Raw genomic sequence first — 15,451 nt, forward strand, 5'->3', positions numbered from 1 at the left:
TCCTTCTTGTCAGGTTTTTTTTTCCTCTCCAAGAAAGTTTCTGATTTGCATTTTCTTTCGGGAGAGATTCACCTGCAAGGATAGAATTCCTCCTTGTCAGGTTTTTAAAAATTCCTTCCTCAAGAAAGTTTCTATTTCACATTTTCTTCCACCTGCGAGAATAGAAGCACTGGAAAATGTGCACTTATTGGGAAATCATGATCTTTCTGTCACAAGACAGTTTAATATTCTAGGTTTTATTTTCTGCGCCATACGTACTGTCCTCTGAACTGATTTTCTTGTTAATATAAAGAATGAGAATTGATTATTTTTGGGATGATTTTATTTTCCTGTCACTTATTTGTTTTGAAGGTGCCGGGCAAACTCTCGGAGAGCTCTTTATCATCGAGAATACCAGCACTCGTGAATGGCGCCAAACGGAATCTTCCACAGATGTCCTCTCCGGATTGTCCCCTTCAGCCCCCTGTGGTAGGGAGAGAGACATTTACTTTGTTTCTTACGCACTAAAACTGTTTTGATACCACTTCCTTATTCGACAGCAACACGCTTAAGTTCAGCAAGTGGACTGATCACTAATCGATGAATTATTTCTTTTCCTCCTCCGGCCAGGTTACTGTTGCTCCAACTCCTCTGGCTCTGGGTAACTCATGCGGTAAGTGAGCGACATGAACAACCCGGTCTCCTGCTCATGTGTGACAACACATAACGGGGCTGAGGTGATTAATACGATTTAAGACTAAATCACATCCCGTGTAAAGTATCCACACAGGTCTAATCTGATTTGCAATTCGCCCTCTCAAAATGAACCTTTTGTTGTTTACTTTTTTTAAAAGTTCAACCCTGTCAGAAAGAGAAACGAAATAATCTGGATATTAAATCTACCACCCCTGATCTAAATCATCCAAAACTCTGCTACCCTTATCCTATCTTGCACCAAGCCCCATCTGCTCACCAGGCCTGTGCTCGCTGACCTACACTGGCTGGCTCACTTTCCGGAAACCTACTTTGTTTTTCAAATTCTCATTCTTGTTTTGCAAATCCTCTCAAGTCTCCCTATCTTCGTATTCTCTTCCAGCCTGACAAATCTGAAATCTCTGCACTTCTCTCCAGTGCTGGTCCCAGATTGAAATTTCCATTTTGAGACATGGGGCGCGACCTTAGCGGCTCGTCGCACTGGTCGATCGGCGTGGCAAGCCGGTAAGATAGGGCGAGAGACGGAAAATCGGGTTTTTTGCCTCTGCCGATTGTACCGGCATTGTTTTGCTGGTGAAATCAGCTTTGCGCCCTAGGCTAATTTCAATGTTAATGAGATAATTTAAGTATCATTAGTGAGTCCTGGATGCTATCGGGATCCGGAGACCATTGAAGCCCCCAGGTGGTCGGGGGCAAGGTCTGGTACTGCCCACCTGGCACCTTGGCACTGCCCGCCTGGCACCTTGGCACTGCCCGCCTGGCACCTTGGCACTGCCCGCCTGGCACCATGGCAGTGCCAGGGACAGTTCCAAGGAAGTGGGGCCTGAGAATGGGTGGAGCCATGCTGAGGGGAGACAAGGGGGAATCTGTGGAAGTGAGGGAAAGGGGGAACTCTGCAGATGGTGTTGATCGTTCGGTGGGTGGGAGGAACTCTGCACGGCAGCATTCGGGGGTGGGGTGGGGTGGGGCGATGTCCTGGGGGGAGACCGGCACTGAGATTGATCGGCGGTGGGTCCCAATGTCTGGTGGAGGGCGGGGGGGGGGGGGGGGGGGGGGGCGGGTGGTGACTGGAGATTTCCCAGTGCACTGGGAGATCATAATGTCTGCACAATGGTGGCCCAAGAGCTCTGCAGCCAGCTTGCTCAACAAGATTAAGCTCTGCCCACCCCCTTCCTGGTGAGAATCGTATGACAGCTCCTGATTTGCACAGAGTGCCGAAAAATCACAGTCCTTATCCTTGCTGAAAAACCGGCAAGAAAATATACCTTTTTCTTGCCCGTTCAACACTTAGAATTTTTTGGGGGAAATTCTGCCCGTGGGAGCATAAGTGGGCCATTCGGCCCATCCAGTAGCCATGCCTTTAGCTGCCTGGGCCTTAAGTTCTGGAATCTCCTCTCTTAGACCTTGCCACTCAGCTACTTATTTCTCCTCCTTCAAATAATGGCATAAAACCTATCTCTTTGACCACATTTTTAGCCAACTGTTCTAATCTTTTTAGATAGTAGGTGTCAAACTTGATTTGAAAATTCCCCTTTGAAGTGCCTTGGTGCCTTTTTACTACATTAAAGGCACTATATAAATGCACCTTATTGTTATTTTTCCTCCTGACTGACAAGAAGTTGTTGGAACTCAATATTGATACAATTTCTGACATGTTTCCATATCATTGTGGAAGTTGACAGCCACAGAATAATGGCGAGTGCCCAATGTGAATGTGGAGGTGATAGAGTAGGATGAGTTTAAAGAAGATATAATGTATTCTAACCATGTTCTTGGCATGTCATCTCAGTTCAGCTCATAAATATTATTTCTGTAGATGGCATCTTTTATTAGAAATTCTGCAAAGTTTCTCAGTTGCTTCATAGATGTACTTGAGTTTTGTATCGTGTTCCGTATACTTGTACTTAGGACTTCTGCAGAATTTTCATGATGCCCAAAAACCTAGATTCAGTGATTTATGTTAAATTCGTCTGGCTCCCAGGCATATGGTATACAGGCCTGAGGGCGTGTGATTATTAGCTGCCCACAAACTGGAATAAATAGTCCATTATTCTGTGGGTGTCTTGGGAGAGAAGGCTGCTAAGGGAGTAAACCCCGACAGAAAATCCAGAGTGCACTACCGTAGCTGGTAGTCTGCCATCTATCAGGCAACCTTCAGGCCACTCCAGTCACAGAGCTGGTACCTAACAGTACTGGTTTCATTACGGGATAGAGGATTAGTTAGCTAACAGGAAGCAGTATTAGGCATAAATGGGTCATTTTCAGGTTATCAAGATATCATGAATGGAGTGCCACAGGGGCCTTAATTATTTACAATCTATATCAATGATTTGGATGAAGGGACCACATGTGTAGTTGCTAAATTTGCTGATGTCACAAAGCTAGGTATAAAAGCCAGGTGATAGGGACATATACTGTCTGCAAAGTGGTATAAATAGATTAAGTGAGTGATCCTGAATTTGGCAGATGTGGGAAAATGAGAACTTGTCCATTTTGATAGGAAGAATAGAAAAGTGATACATTATTTAAATGGAGAAAGGTTGCAGAACTCTACAGAGGGATCTGGGTGGCCTGGTCCATGAATCAAAAAAGGTTAGTATGCGACTGATTAGGAAGGCAAATATCATTTATTGCAAAGAGAATGGAATATACAAATAGAGAGGTTATGCTTCAGTTGTACCCTTGCGAGTACACATCTGGAGTACTATGCACAGTTTTGGTCTCCTATTTTAAGAAAGGATATAATTTTGTTAGAAGCAGTTCTGAGAAGGTTCACTCAACTGATTGCTAGGAGGAGAGGATTATCTTATGAGGAAAGGTTGGACAGGTTGGGTCTGTATCCTTTTGAGTTTAGAAGAATGTGAAGTGATTTTATTGAAGCATTTAAAATCCTGAGAGAGCTTGACATAATGGATGCTGAAAGGATATGTCCCCTTGTGTAGAGAGCAGCATTAGGGAACACAATTTACAAAATAAAAAATCTTCCATTTTAGATGGAGATTAAGCGAAATTCTTTTTCTCAGCAAGAAGTCTCACAACACCAGGTTAAAGTCCAACATGTTTATTTGGAATCGCAAGCTTTCGGAGTGCTGCTCCTTCCTCGGGTGAGTTCTTCTTCTCACAGAATTGTGGGTTCATAGAATCGATAGAATCCCTATAGTGCAGAAGGAGGCCATTCAGCCCATTGAGTCTGCATGGACTCATGAAAAAGTATCTTGCCCATGCTCATCCCTCTGCCCTATACCCGTAACCCTGCGCATTTACCATGGCTGATCCACCTAACCTGCACATCTTTGGACTGTGGAAGGAAACCGGAACACCCAAAGGAAAACCACCCAGACACATGTGTAAACTTCATTCAGTCAGCCAAGGCCAGAATCGAACCTGGGTCCCTGGCGCTATGATGCAACAGTGCCAATCACTGTGCCACCATGCCAGGTCTGTGGAACTCTTTTCTGCAGAAGAAGCAGGGTTATTTAATATTTTTAAAGCACAGGTAGATAGACTCTTGACTAGCAAGGGAATCAAAGGGTATTGGGGTAGGAAACTTAGTGCCCTTGAGGCCACAATTGGATCAGCCATGGCCTTATTGAATGGCAGAGCAGGCAGGGGTCAAGTTGCCTACTCCTGCTCCTAATTTGTATGTTATCTCCTTTGGCCAATACTTAGCAATGCTGATGGGGAGTGAGGAGGAGAGAGGGTCCAGATGCTTGGGCAAATCAGGATCTTCATGCCCAGGCCTGCACCCTGGAGAGGACAGTCCAGCTTCATAGTTTATGTTGGCATAACACAAAAGCAACAATTACCAGTTATGATCTTGTGCTCCATAATGACCTCTATAACCACAACAGATAATATTCAATCCAGAAGTTATATACTATGGGCGAAGTCCATTGTCTCCCGAGAAGGACATTACTCCACGTAAAATTCCTTATGAATCATGTAGAAAGGTACTTGGAATTTATGTAGAACTCCTACAGGATTATCTTTGTATTTGAATTCCTTGTAAAATCTGTTCAGGATTTTCTCTGTTGATATTTCAGGGTGCAGCATTTTGATTGGTTAGTGTATATATAGTGTGTTGTCTCTTCAATGTTGCGCATAGATACTGGGGTTTGTGCATATTGCTTTCAAATGTACTACTCTTTACTTCTATATTTAGGGTTTTCTGTGTCTGGATTTAGAATAGAACACACATGAATATCTATGACCTGTACTTAGTGTCTCTGTGTAATGCTCTTTGATAGCCTGTGTCCACACTTTCACTGAATTGTTTTTGTGAATTACTATTGTATTTAAGGCTTGCACAGAATGTTTCCTCGATGGTTTCTTAAAAAAAACACTTTTGATTTCCCAGAACTGAATTTCGTGTCAGTGTATAATTGAATGAAACCATCCTCTATCTGCATTGGGGAGTTGTACAGAAATCCTTTTTGATGCCACCAGCTTAGTTATGTTTGTGTTCATGTACAGTTTCTTTTGGATATCTCAGAGCTAGATTTGGGATTTGAATAGCATTAGTCAGGGGTGTCCTACACCAACATTTTAAATATATTGCAATTACAACCAGTAGGATGGGTGTAGAATTTCTACTTATTGTAATGGAATTGCATTTAAGATTTGTTTAGAAATGCTGTTGTGTGCTTCAATATTTATGAAGTTGCATTTATTTTTTGGATAATCTATTTGGCATTTCTCCTCTTACCCCCACCCCAAAATGGTGCCAGCATGAGCTAAATATAGATGAAGAACAATTTCCCCATTTTTTTCTCTTTCTCCTCATGCTAGATTATGGTTGCATTGGCACCAGCAACTCTCCAGTACTGGTGTGAACTGCCAACAAGCTATTCATGGAAGGTAAAATACCTAAGCACTTAGTCCTGTCCTCAGCTGTTAGTGATACACATAAACAGGGGCCAAAAATATAAGATAGTCAATAATAAATCCAGGAAGGGATTCAGGAGAAAATGTTTGAGGCATGGGTACATTTAATGGGAGCTAGGTAAGTGCATAACAGAGGAAGGAATAGACAAAAATGTTGATAGGGTGAGATAGATTAAATAGAGTAAGACAAGACATGAACACCAGTTGAATGGCCTGTTATATCTCTGCTTCTCAGGCTCTCTTTTTTTGCCTTATGGCCTACATCTCTGACCAAGCTTTTGACTATCTGCCTTCCTAGTGTAACATTTTGTGGCTTGTTGGCAAATGTTAATTTCTGATGCTCCTATGAGGTGTCTTGAGATGTTTTATTATGTTAAAATGTCTATGTAAATTCTATATTAACAAAAGCTTCCAGTAGGAGGTCCCTGGATGGTAAATATGAACCAAACTGATTTCTTCCCCTCGATGACTTGGAGCTATTGAGGCCAGCTGTGGAGGTATTGAGGCCAGCTGTAACATATGCATTGTAGTCCTGGCTGAAAAGAGCCACATTAACACAGACGAGGAACTGGACCTTGGGCTTTCTCTTTTGGATGGCTTGGTGCTATCGAATTTATTCACAAGCCTTTGAGTAGCTGACTGATTAAACATAATTGGGAATCTTGGGGCCTATAGATTTGGGTGAGTTTACAAACAATAGCAAGTGTAAATTTGACAGATGGGTTTTGACTTGGTGTATCAATTCAAGGGGGAGGCCCCCACCCATGATTATTAGGAATTTTCTGGAGACTTGAAGCAGTCTGTGTAGAAATTGTAAAAATTACCTGACCGTTGACGGATATTTTAGCTATCTTTTTAATGCCCATTTAAAAAAGGAAAGATGGCTCCAGAAAGCTTTCTCTCTCCATATATGCAGTCCATGTTTAGTTATGAATCTGCCTTTACTGGCATCACAGTAACATAGAGTGCAAATATCTTGATATTGCAAAACTTAACATAGCTCACTGGTCTTTGGACATCAACTCAGTAATGCATGATAGAATTTGTAAATTAATGAACATCATTTCAATGATGATTCATTTTAGTTCTTGAGTGATGACTTTGATCTCAGTGATATTTAAGGTAATTATCGAGAGATAGGCATTGTTTTAATGATTCTTTACACAACATGTCAAATGATGAGTATCCTCTTGTCCTTGTTTGGCAGAACTCATTGAGGAGGACCGTTGTATTGCTACGTTTGTAACATATTGAGTGACCAGCCTGTTCCTGCTGATGTTTGTTGTAACTTATTGAGCGATACATATTATGTCATTTATACTTCAAATTACTTATTGATTGATGAGCCAAATCTCAATGATTTGCAATAAAAGGTACTGATAGATATGCGCCACCTTGCTGATTACTTTGTACCACGGTGTGATGTGGTATAAACTTGTGAATATGTTTGTGGTTCATTGTTTATTTTTGAAAGGAATGTTGCTGAAAAGAGAGACATGTTGCCAAAACCTTTTGTCTTGCACTCATCAGGATTTAGCGATTGGGCAGCACCTGCCGAACAATCCTGAGTGTGCTGAGAGCTGCACTAACAACCAATTTAAGATAATCATTTGCACTCCTAATGTAACTTATTTATGTCTGCTAGCAGTGACACTTGTTCATACACGGACGCACCTGTTCTCTGCAAGTGAAAAGAATATGTTCAAGCCTTGCATCTTTTTTGAATTACCAGGAGTTTGGAGACTCTGTGGTTTCCCATTACTTTCTCCACAGCAACACCACGGCCAGTCAGAGTTGACTTGTCAACCAATCAACACCCTTTTCTCCTCCCGTATAAATTGATGTGATTGTTTTAGATTTGGCATTCCAGCATTTTCCTGGTGAGTGTAAGATCATAGAATCCCTACAGTGCAGAAGGAGGCCATTCGGCCCATTGAGTCTGCACCGACCACAGGCTCTATTTCTGTAATCCCACATATTTACCCTGCTAATCCCCCTGACACTAGGGTCAATTTAACATGGCCAATCAACCTAACCCGTACATCTTTGGACTGTGGGAGGAAACCGGAGCACCCGGAGGAAACCCATGCAGACACAGGGAGAACGTGCAAACTCCACACAGACAGTGACCCGAGGCCAGAATTGAACCTGGGGCCCTGGTGCCGTGAAGCAACAGTGCTAACCATTGTGCCACCATGCTTCAGCAACGTGCCTCTCTTTTCAGCAATGTCCAAGTTCTGTATTATCAAATGACTTTTTAAGGGGAACTTGTTATGTGCTAATTTAACAGAAGATTTAGGAATTATAAAATTAATTGCCTTTTTTCTCCCGTGGAAGGTTGGTACTCCTGACATTATTCATGATGTCATGGAAATAGAGTTGAATGATTTAAAAAAAAAATTCTTTAGTGGGATGTGGTTGTCGCTGGCCGGGCCAACATTTGTTGCCCGTTCCTAATTTCCCTTGAACTGGGAAACTAGCAAGGCCATCTCAGTGGGTGGTTAGTAATCAACTACATTGTTGTGGGTCTGGAGTCACATTTAGGCCAGAGCAGGTTTGGAAAGTGGATTTCCTTCCCTAAAGGAAGTGAGCCAGATGGACCTGGCTGCCAATCAAAAGTTTTACAGTTACCATAAAAAAAAACTAGCAATGCTGTGTGATTTGAAGAATTAATCTGTTCTGAATGGCGTTTACAAATGTCCAGCATCTGTTTTGATGTTTTAATTGGATTACCTAAATTGTTGCCAAAATGCTTTTTAAGTTCACTGAGTGGAGTTGGCACTATGGAAGTAATCCAGCTGGAGTGGACCATATTTTCATAGAATTTTATATAATTTGTATCCATCACTCATAAACGTATGAGAAATTATCAGCCGTAGCTAAGCATGTGTCTTTTGTCACCTGAGTAATGTTCTCACTGATTAGCCTTACTATTGTCATATATATTCATAGGAATAAATGTGCTCGCGGTCATACAGAAAATGTTAGCACATCAGTGGTGGGGTGGGAGGGGGGGATGGGGGTGGGGAGCTTAAAATTGCATGGACGGGATTTCCTGCACCGCCCCAACCGAAATGTAATTTCACGGTGGGGAAGGCAGGGCCTCAGGTAGAAAGCCCACCCAAGCTCCTATTAAGGCTCTTAAGTGGTCATGCAAGCCTTGATTTTTAGGCTGATGGGTGCTGGTCGGAGCCGGGTAGGAAACTGAAAAAGTTACAAATCTCCATCTCGGTCAGGAAGTTGGAGGGGGGCCTTCAGATTTGGGACGCTCTTCGCTCCACGACATGGGCACTCTGGCCCTCTCAGCCACCCCATCCCCAAGGGTGGATGGAAGTCCTGCCTGCTACATGACTGAGCATAAAATGGCACTGGGCCTGTTGGGGTCAGCGGGGTAGTCACACACCGACTCTCAGGATGGCAGATGCTGAACACTTGCCATCCTGAAAATTCAGGCCATGGTTAAAGTGGTAAGCATTTAGAAGATCTTCAAAAGGAGGTGAGAATAATGGGCTGGAAGAAGTGACCTAGAATGATCCCAAGTGAGAACCTAAGGTGACTGAAGGCAAGGGTTTTTGTGAAATTATTAATCAAGTTACAGTAAGTTGGGAATTTGGTTTCATTAGCAAAAGGACAAGGTACACATCTAAGCATGTTGTATTCTTGCCAATGTTGATTAGTTCCCATTTCAAAAATTGTGTAATCCCGTTTACTTAATCAAGGGAATAATAATAAACAGAACCACAGTAAGCAAAAAAATGATCATATGTATCTGGAGTTCAAGTTATGAGGAACTAACATATATTTATTTTAAGAGTGAAGAGCTGAAAAAAAATGGGATGTGAAGTGAGTAGAAGCAATAATTAACAGTTGAATTCGAATGCCAAGATAATATCATAACTTGCCAAATAATTCTAACGTCCTATAAAATTTGTGCAGTTTAACTTCCCATCTTTAGAAAGAAGCTTTTCCCAAAGAGTCAAAAGCATAATTGAGATTATTGCTTTGTAGTGCTTGAACATTGCTGAAACGAAGAGGCATTCTGTCGAAGCTTTATTTTCAGTAATAATTACGATTCAGGACGTATTGTCTTACTGAGCTGAACTTGTTTTCATTGGAGAAAAGAAGATGGGAGGGGAATGGGGGCAGGGGAGAGGAATGTGTTCTAACTCTTTAAAATGCTGGGAGGTATGGATGGTAGTGAACATGCTATTTGATCTGGACTGTGGACTCAGAACTGGAGAAATGTGTTCAACATTAACAGGTCTTCAGTGAATCTAAGGATTAGAATAACTTTTCTAGGGAATCACCTTAGAATCATCTAAGGGACTAGACCTTAGAATTACAAGTTTCTGCAGTGCCATTGGACTTTGCGAAACACTTTGATAAATACTTAGCTAGGTTATAGTTGAATAATGGATATATGGGGATTGGTAGACTTCTAGTTTTGCTTGATTTATCATTTTGTATTCAAAGTGTACACCAAGAACACATCATTGGGTGCATTCCTTATAGTTTTGGTTGCTCATGGTTGATTAGTACAATAGTGAGGGATGACCTTAGTTCTAAAGATAAAGATGTCAAATCAATTTGGGGAGAGATACGAAATACCAAAAGTAAGAAATTACTCGTAGTAGTTTGTTGATCCCCTAACAGCAACTACACTAGAGGATGGAATATATAAAAATAAATAATGGGGGTTTGTAAGAAAGGTACTGCAATAATCATGCATGATTCGAATCGACATATAGATTGGATGAATCAGACTGGCAGAGGTGACCTGGAAGGTGTATTCATCGTGTTTTCAGACAATTTTGGGACAGTTTCTTAGAGCAGCATGTTTTAGAACCAACCAGAGAGCAGGAAGTTCTAGACCTGATACTGTGAAATGTGACAAGGTTAATTCATGACCTCACAGTGAAGGAGCCCCTAAGTAACAATGATCATAACATGATTGAATTTCACATTCGGTTTGAGGGTGAGAAGGGTGAGTCTAAGGCTAAGGTTTTAAACTTAGATAAAGGCAAGGGTATGAAGACAGAGCTGGCTAAGGTGAACTGAAAAATTAGGTTAAAGGGTATGACAGTAACATGCAGTGGTAGACATTTAGGGAGAAATTTCGTAACACTCAGCAAAAATACATTCCATTGAGAAAGTAAGACTCGATGAGAAGGACACACAATACATGGTTAACTAAGGAAATTAAAGATAGTTTTAAATTGAAAGAAAAAAATTACAACTGTCCAAAAATTAGAAGTAGGTCAAAAGATTGGACAGAATTTAAAAACCAGCAAAGAGTGATGATAAAAGTAAAAAGTAGGAAAAAATTAGAGTACAAGGGACAGCTTGCTTAAAATATAAAATCAGTTAGTAAGAGTTTTTACAGGTATTTAAAAAGGCAAAGAGTAATTAAAGGAAGTGTTGGTCCTCTCGAGAGTGAGAATGGGGAATTAATAATGAGAAGGAAATGGAGAAAGTGTTGAACAGATATGCTATGTCTGTGTTCACTGTAGATTCTACATTGTAGAAGATACAAATAACATCCCAGAAATACTTGTAAATCAAAAAGTGAAAGGGAGGAACTCAAAATAATTACGTTCACCAGGGAAAGGGGACTGAGAAAATTATCGGAACTAAAGGCTGATGAGTCCTCAGCACCTGATGGCTTGCTTCCAAGGATCTTACAAGAAATGGCTGCAGAGATAGAAGCTGCATTGGTTGTAATTTTCCAAAATTCACTAGATTCTGGAAGTGCCCCATCAAATTGGAAAATGTAGCTCTTATATTCAAAAAAGAGGGAGACCAAAAGCGAGAAACTACCGTTAGGCCAGTTAGCTTAACATCTGTCTTAGGGAAAATTCTAGAGTCTATTATTAAGGAGGTTATAGCAGAACATCTCAATGCAATCACGCAGAGTCAGCATTGTTTTTGAAAGAGAAATCATGTCTGACTATCATGGATAAAGGAAAACTTGTAGATGTGGTGTACCTGGATGTCCAAAAGGTATTTGATAAGGTGCTGACTCAAGATTTAAGTTCAACAAACTGTGATCAGAAGCTGGTTGGCCTGCCTGGGGACAAAAGGAAGACGTGATCATAGTGGATAGAGCAGAGATTTGGTGAAATGCAAATCTCACGTGTGTGCCCTAACCAGAAGGGGCAGAGATTGGAGTCCGAGCAACAAGACAGATGGGAGATGAATCTGTGAGGTCAGTGAAGAGCGTAGCCATGTGGATACATGCCAAGAGTTTGATAGTGGAGGGAACTAAGAGAGGACTTACTTTGACAGAACGAATGAGATCATTCATTCGCTTCCTGCACTGGATGGCGCTTTGCAGGAGGGTGACAGTCATGCTGACGTCCTGGGCAACGGCCTCCCAGGTTGGAGAGGTAATGTTGGAGTGCTACTTTGAGCCATCCCTTGGGTAGAGAACATGCCAGTGGCGTTTGTATGCCTGTCTGTTGATGGAAGTCATGTGCATGGTGAATCCAACTGTTTTTATTCTGTGTTTTAGTGTGGCCTTCTATATAAAATGCAACTTTGATAAAGCAGTATTACTAATATTGTACTTTTTCTTTATCTCAAAAACTACATAATTGATAACCCAGATGTATTTAGGTTACTGAACGTGCCAGGGAATAAATCTGACCTTAAAATAGCACCCTGGCCGACCTTGCTTGCTTCCTTTTTAAAAAATATTTTATTCCAACCTTAAAGTTACAAAGCCAATGCTCAGAATGGTCCGGGCAAATTCATTCATTGCTTGCTCTAAAAACCAAAATCAGAATCCAATTCATTGTCCCCACAATTGAGACAAACAAGATCTAAGCTGAGAAGATAAGGCATTGCACATTGGGCCTGATTTTGGCCAAAAGGCCGGGAAGGCATGCTTTCTTTGCGTATATGCTATTAAAAGAAAACCCACTTTTTAGTGTGTAGACACACTTTCCTCCATTAAAAACAAGGTCAATCTGCCAATAGTTTGCATTCTCTAGACAAAATTTCACCCATAACTAGCGTAAACAGAATGACTCTCTCCCAACCACTACAAATTTAAATATTTTTGCTCCCCTCTCTTCAACAAGGCTCAGTGAAAGTCAGTGCATTAAACACAGAGGTGCTTTTGTTTATTTTGTGGATTGATTGATTTATTTGGAAGGCTGCATCCACCAGTAACTGTGGGCTTACCGAGTTAGCTTCATGCCATTCTCAGTCCCTCTCCATGCGTGTTCACCGAGGTGAGACAGTGGCTAGAATTTCGCCACCCCGCCCACCACGGGAATTGCAGCGGGCGAGCGGCTGAATGTGGAAAGGCCTGTTGACTTCAGGTGGGATTTTATGGTTTCGGGACAGGCGAGGTCGTAAAATCCCGCCCACCCAGTCCACTCCATACTGTATATGAGGTGGATGCGCTCCCCTCCTGCTTCCCGGCTCACACCAATCCCACCTCCAGCCAGTACTCATTTCCTGACTCATCTAATCCATATTTCCGATAGGATTGGTGATTATTCTGGGGTTGGCAATCAATCCACAGCCTAATTATGAACTGAAGGGGTTGAGGAAAGTTCTGCTCTTTCTGATTACTACTGCTCAGACTGCCATCTAGAATCAGGTGTAAAAACAAAAGTTACAAATCCTGCCATATCTTCCATTGTCCCTCCCCCTGATCATGACACTCTAGTCGGTCACTTAGCAGGGAATTAAGATTCTGTGATTCTTGTTATGAATGGGCGAGGAGAGGTGAAATGGTTCCCTTCTTTTCCCACTTCGTGTTTGATCATAAAAGGATTTTTAATTTAAAAGGAATTACTAGCTAATTCCATAATTGTTTAGCTACTAAAGATGTGGACAAAATCGAACAAGACCTCTTCACCGCACAGGACCTTCAACCGACGCTATACACTAGATATATCGATGACATTTTCTTCCTTTGGACTCATGGCGAAGAATTGCTGAAACAACTGCATGATGACATCAAAAATTTCCAACCCACCATCAGACTCACCAGGGGCTACTCTCCAGAATCGGCTGCATTCTTGGACATACGCATCTCCATCAAGGACAGTCGCCTCAGCACTTCATTGCACCGCAAGCCCATGGATAACCTCACGATGCTCCACTTCTCCAGCTTCCACCCTAAACACATTAAAGAAGCCATGCCCTGCGGACAAGTCCTCTCGATACACAGGATCTGCTCAGATGAGGAGGAACGCAACAGACACCTCCAGATGCTGAAAGATGCCCTTGTAAGAACAGGATATGGCGCTCGATTCATCGATCGACAGTTCTGACGCGCCACAGCAAAAAACTGCATCCACCTCCTCAGAAGACAAACACGGGACACGGTGGACAGAGCAGCCTTCGTCGTCCAGTACTTCTCCGGAGCATTCAACATGTCATCGATGAAGACGAACACCTCGCCAAGGCCATCCCCACACCCCCACTACTTGCCTTCAAACAACCGCGCAACGTCAAGCACACCATTGTTCGCAGCAAACTACCCAGCCTTCAGGAGAACAGCGACCACAGCACCACACAACCCTGCCACGGCAACCTCTGCAAGACGTGCCGGATCATCGACACGGATACCACCATCACACATGAGAACACCACCCACCAGGTACACGGTACATACTCATGCAACTCGACCAACACTGTCTACCTCATATGCTGCAGGAAAGGATGTCCCGAGGTATGGTACATCGGCGAGACTATGCAGGTGCTATGACAACGGATGAATGGACACCACTCGACAATCACCAGGCAGGAGTGTTCCCTCCCTGTCGGGGAACACTTCAGCAGTCAAGGGCATTCAGCCTTTGATCTTCGGGTAAGCGTTCTCCAAGGCGGCCTTCAAGACACATGACATTGCAGAATCGCCGAGCAGAAACTGATAGTCACATTCCGCACAGATGAGGACGGCCTCAACCGGGATTTTGGGTTCATGTCACACTACGTGTAACCCCCACCATTTGGCCTGGGCTTGCACAATCCTACTAACTGTCCAGACTTGAGACAATTCACACCTCTTTAACCTGTGATTATCCCTCTCTCCACTCGCATTGTCTGTACCTGTAAAGACTTGATTACCTGTTAAGACTCACATTCCAACCATTATCTTGCAATTGAGTCTTTGTCTATATATGCCCTGTTTGTGAACCCAACTCTCCACTCACCTGATGAAGGAGCAGCGCTCCGAAAGCTCATGATACCAAATAAACCTGTTGGACTTTAACCTGGTGTTGTGAGACTTCTTACTTTAACTACTAAGATATTGTAACCTTAGTTAATAGTCCTTTAATGGTTACAGTGTCTAAGTCGTGGAGGTGAGTGTGAGGCTCTTGCACCCGATCTCAGGTTGTTCACTCAATTTCACCCTCACACACATCCCATCCACTCACACTCTCCCTTCCACATACACTGACTCTCTCACATACTGGTCATTTTTATTACTTTTTAAACTTTTTAACAATTTATTGCTCATGCACTGCTGTACTTTTGTTCATAAATTGTTTCTTTCCTTATCCTCCCCTTTAGTGAGAATAATATGCAAATATGGTCTTCCAAGTGAAAAGGTTAGACAAGCCTTATGGAAACCAATAGGTGACCTGTGATCAGACACCCCACACTCTGAAACCAAGTGACAAAAGCCTCTCAGAACAACTTCCACGGATTTCTCATTAACTCCCGACAGATACATGTCACATTGTTAGCTGACTGGTCTCACTGGAACTCTATCTTTCACAAGAAGGTTTCCAATTTTTGCTGTCAAAGATCATACCTTGGAATCTTCTCCCAAACTCTGCTTTCACTCGGATGTCTTCAAAGATCCACCTCCAGAGTTTCAAACTCTCCTTCTGGTGCTCCTCTGCCCTGG

At 42.4% G+C, this 15,451-nt stretch overlaps 1 protein-coding gene across 1 annotated transcript in view; it reads left to right on the forward strand.

Moving 5' to 3' along the window:
• LOC144488006 (uncharacterized) overlaps nt 1–15,451 on the forward strand; it is a 183,829-nt gene that overhangs the window by 504 nt on the left and 167,874 nt on the right. Inside the window, exons 2-3 of the mRNA XM_078206027.1 lie at nt 352–468; nt 610–652. Coding sequence (XP_078062153.1) covers nt 407–468; nt 610–652 — 105 coding nt within the window. The 5' untranslated portion in view covers nt 352–406. The remainder of the gene's footprint in view (nt 1–351; nt 469–609; nt 653–15,451) is intronic.

The sequence above is a fragment of the Mustelus asterias genome, chromosome 3, assembly GCF_964213995.1.
Source record: "Mustelus asterias chromosome 3, sMusAst1.hap1.1, whole genome shotgun sequence".
Lineage (NCBI taxonomy): Eukaryota > Metazoa > Chordata > Chondrichthyes > Carcharhiniformes > Triakidae > Mustelus > Mustelus asterias.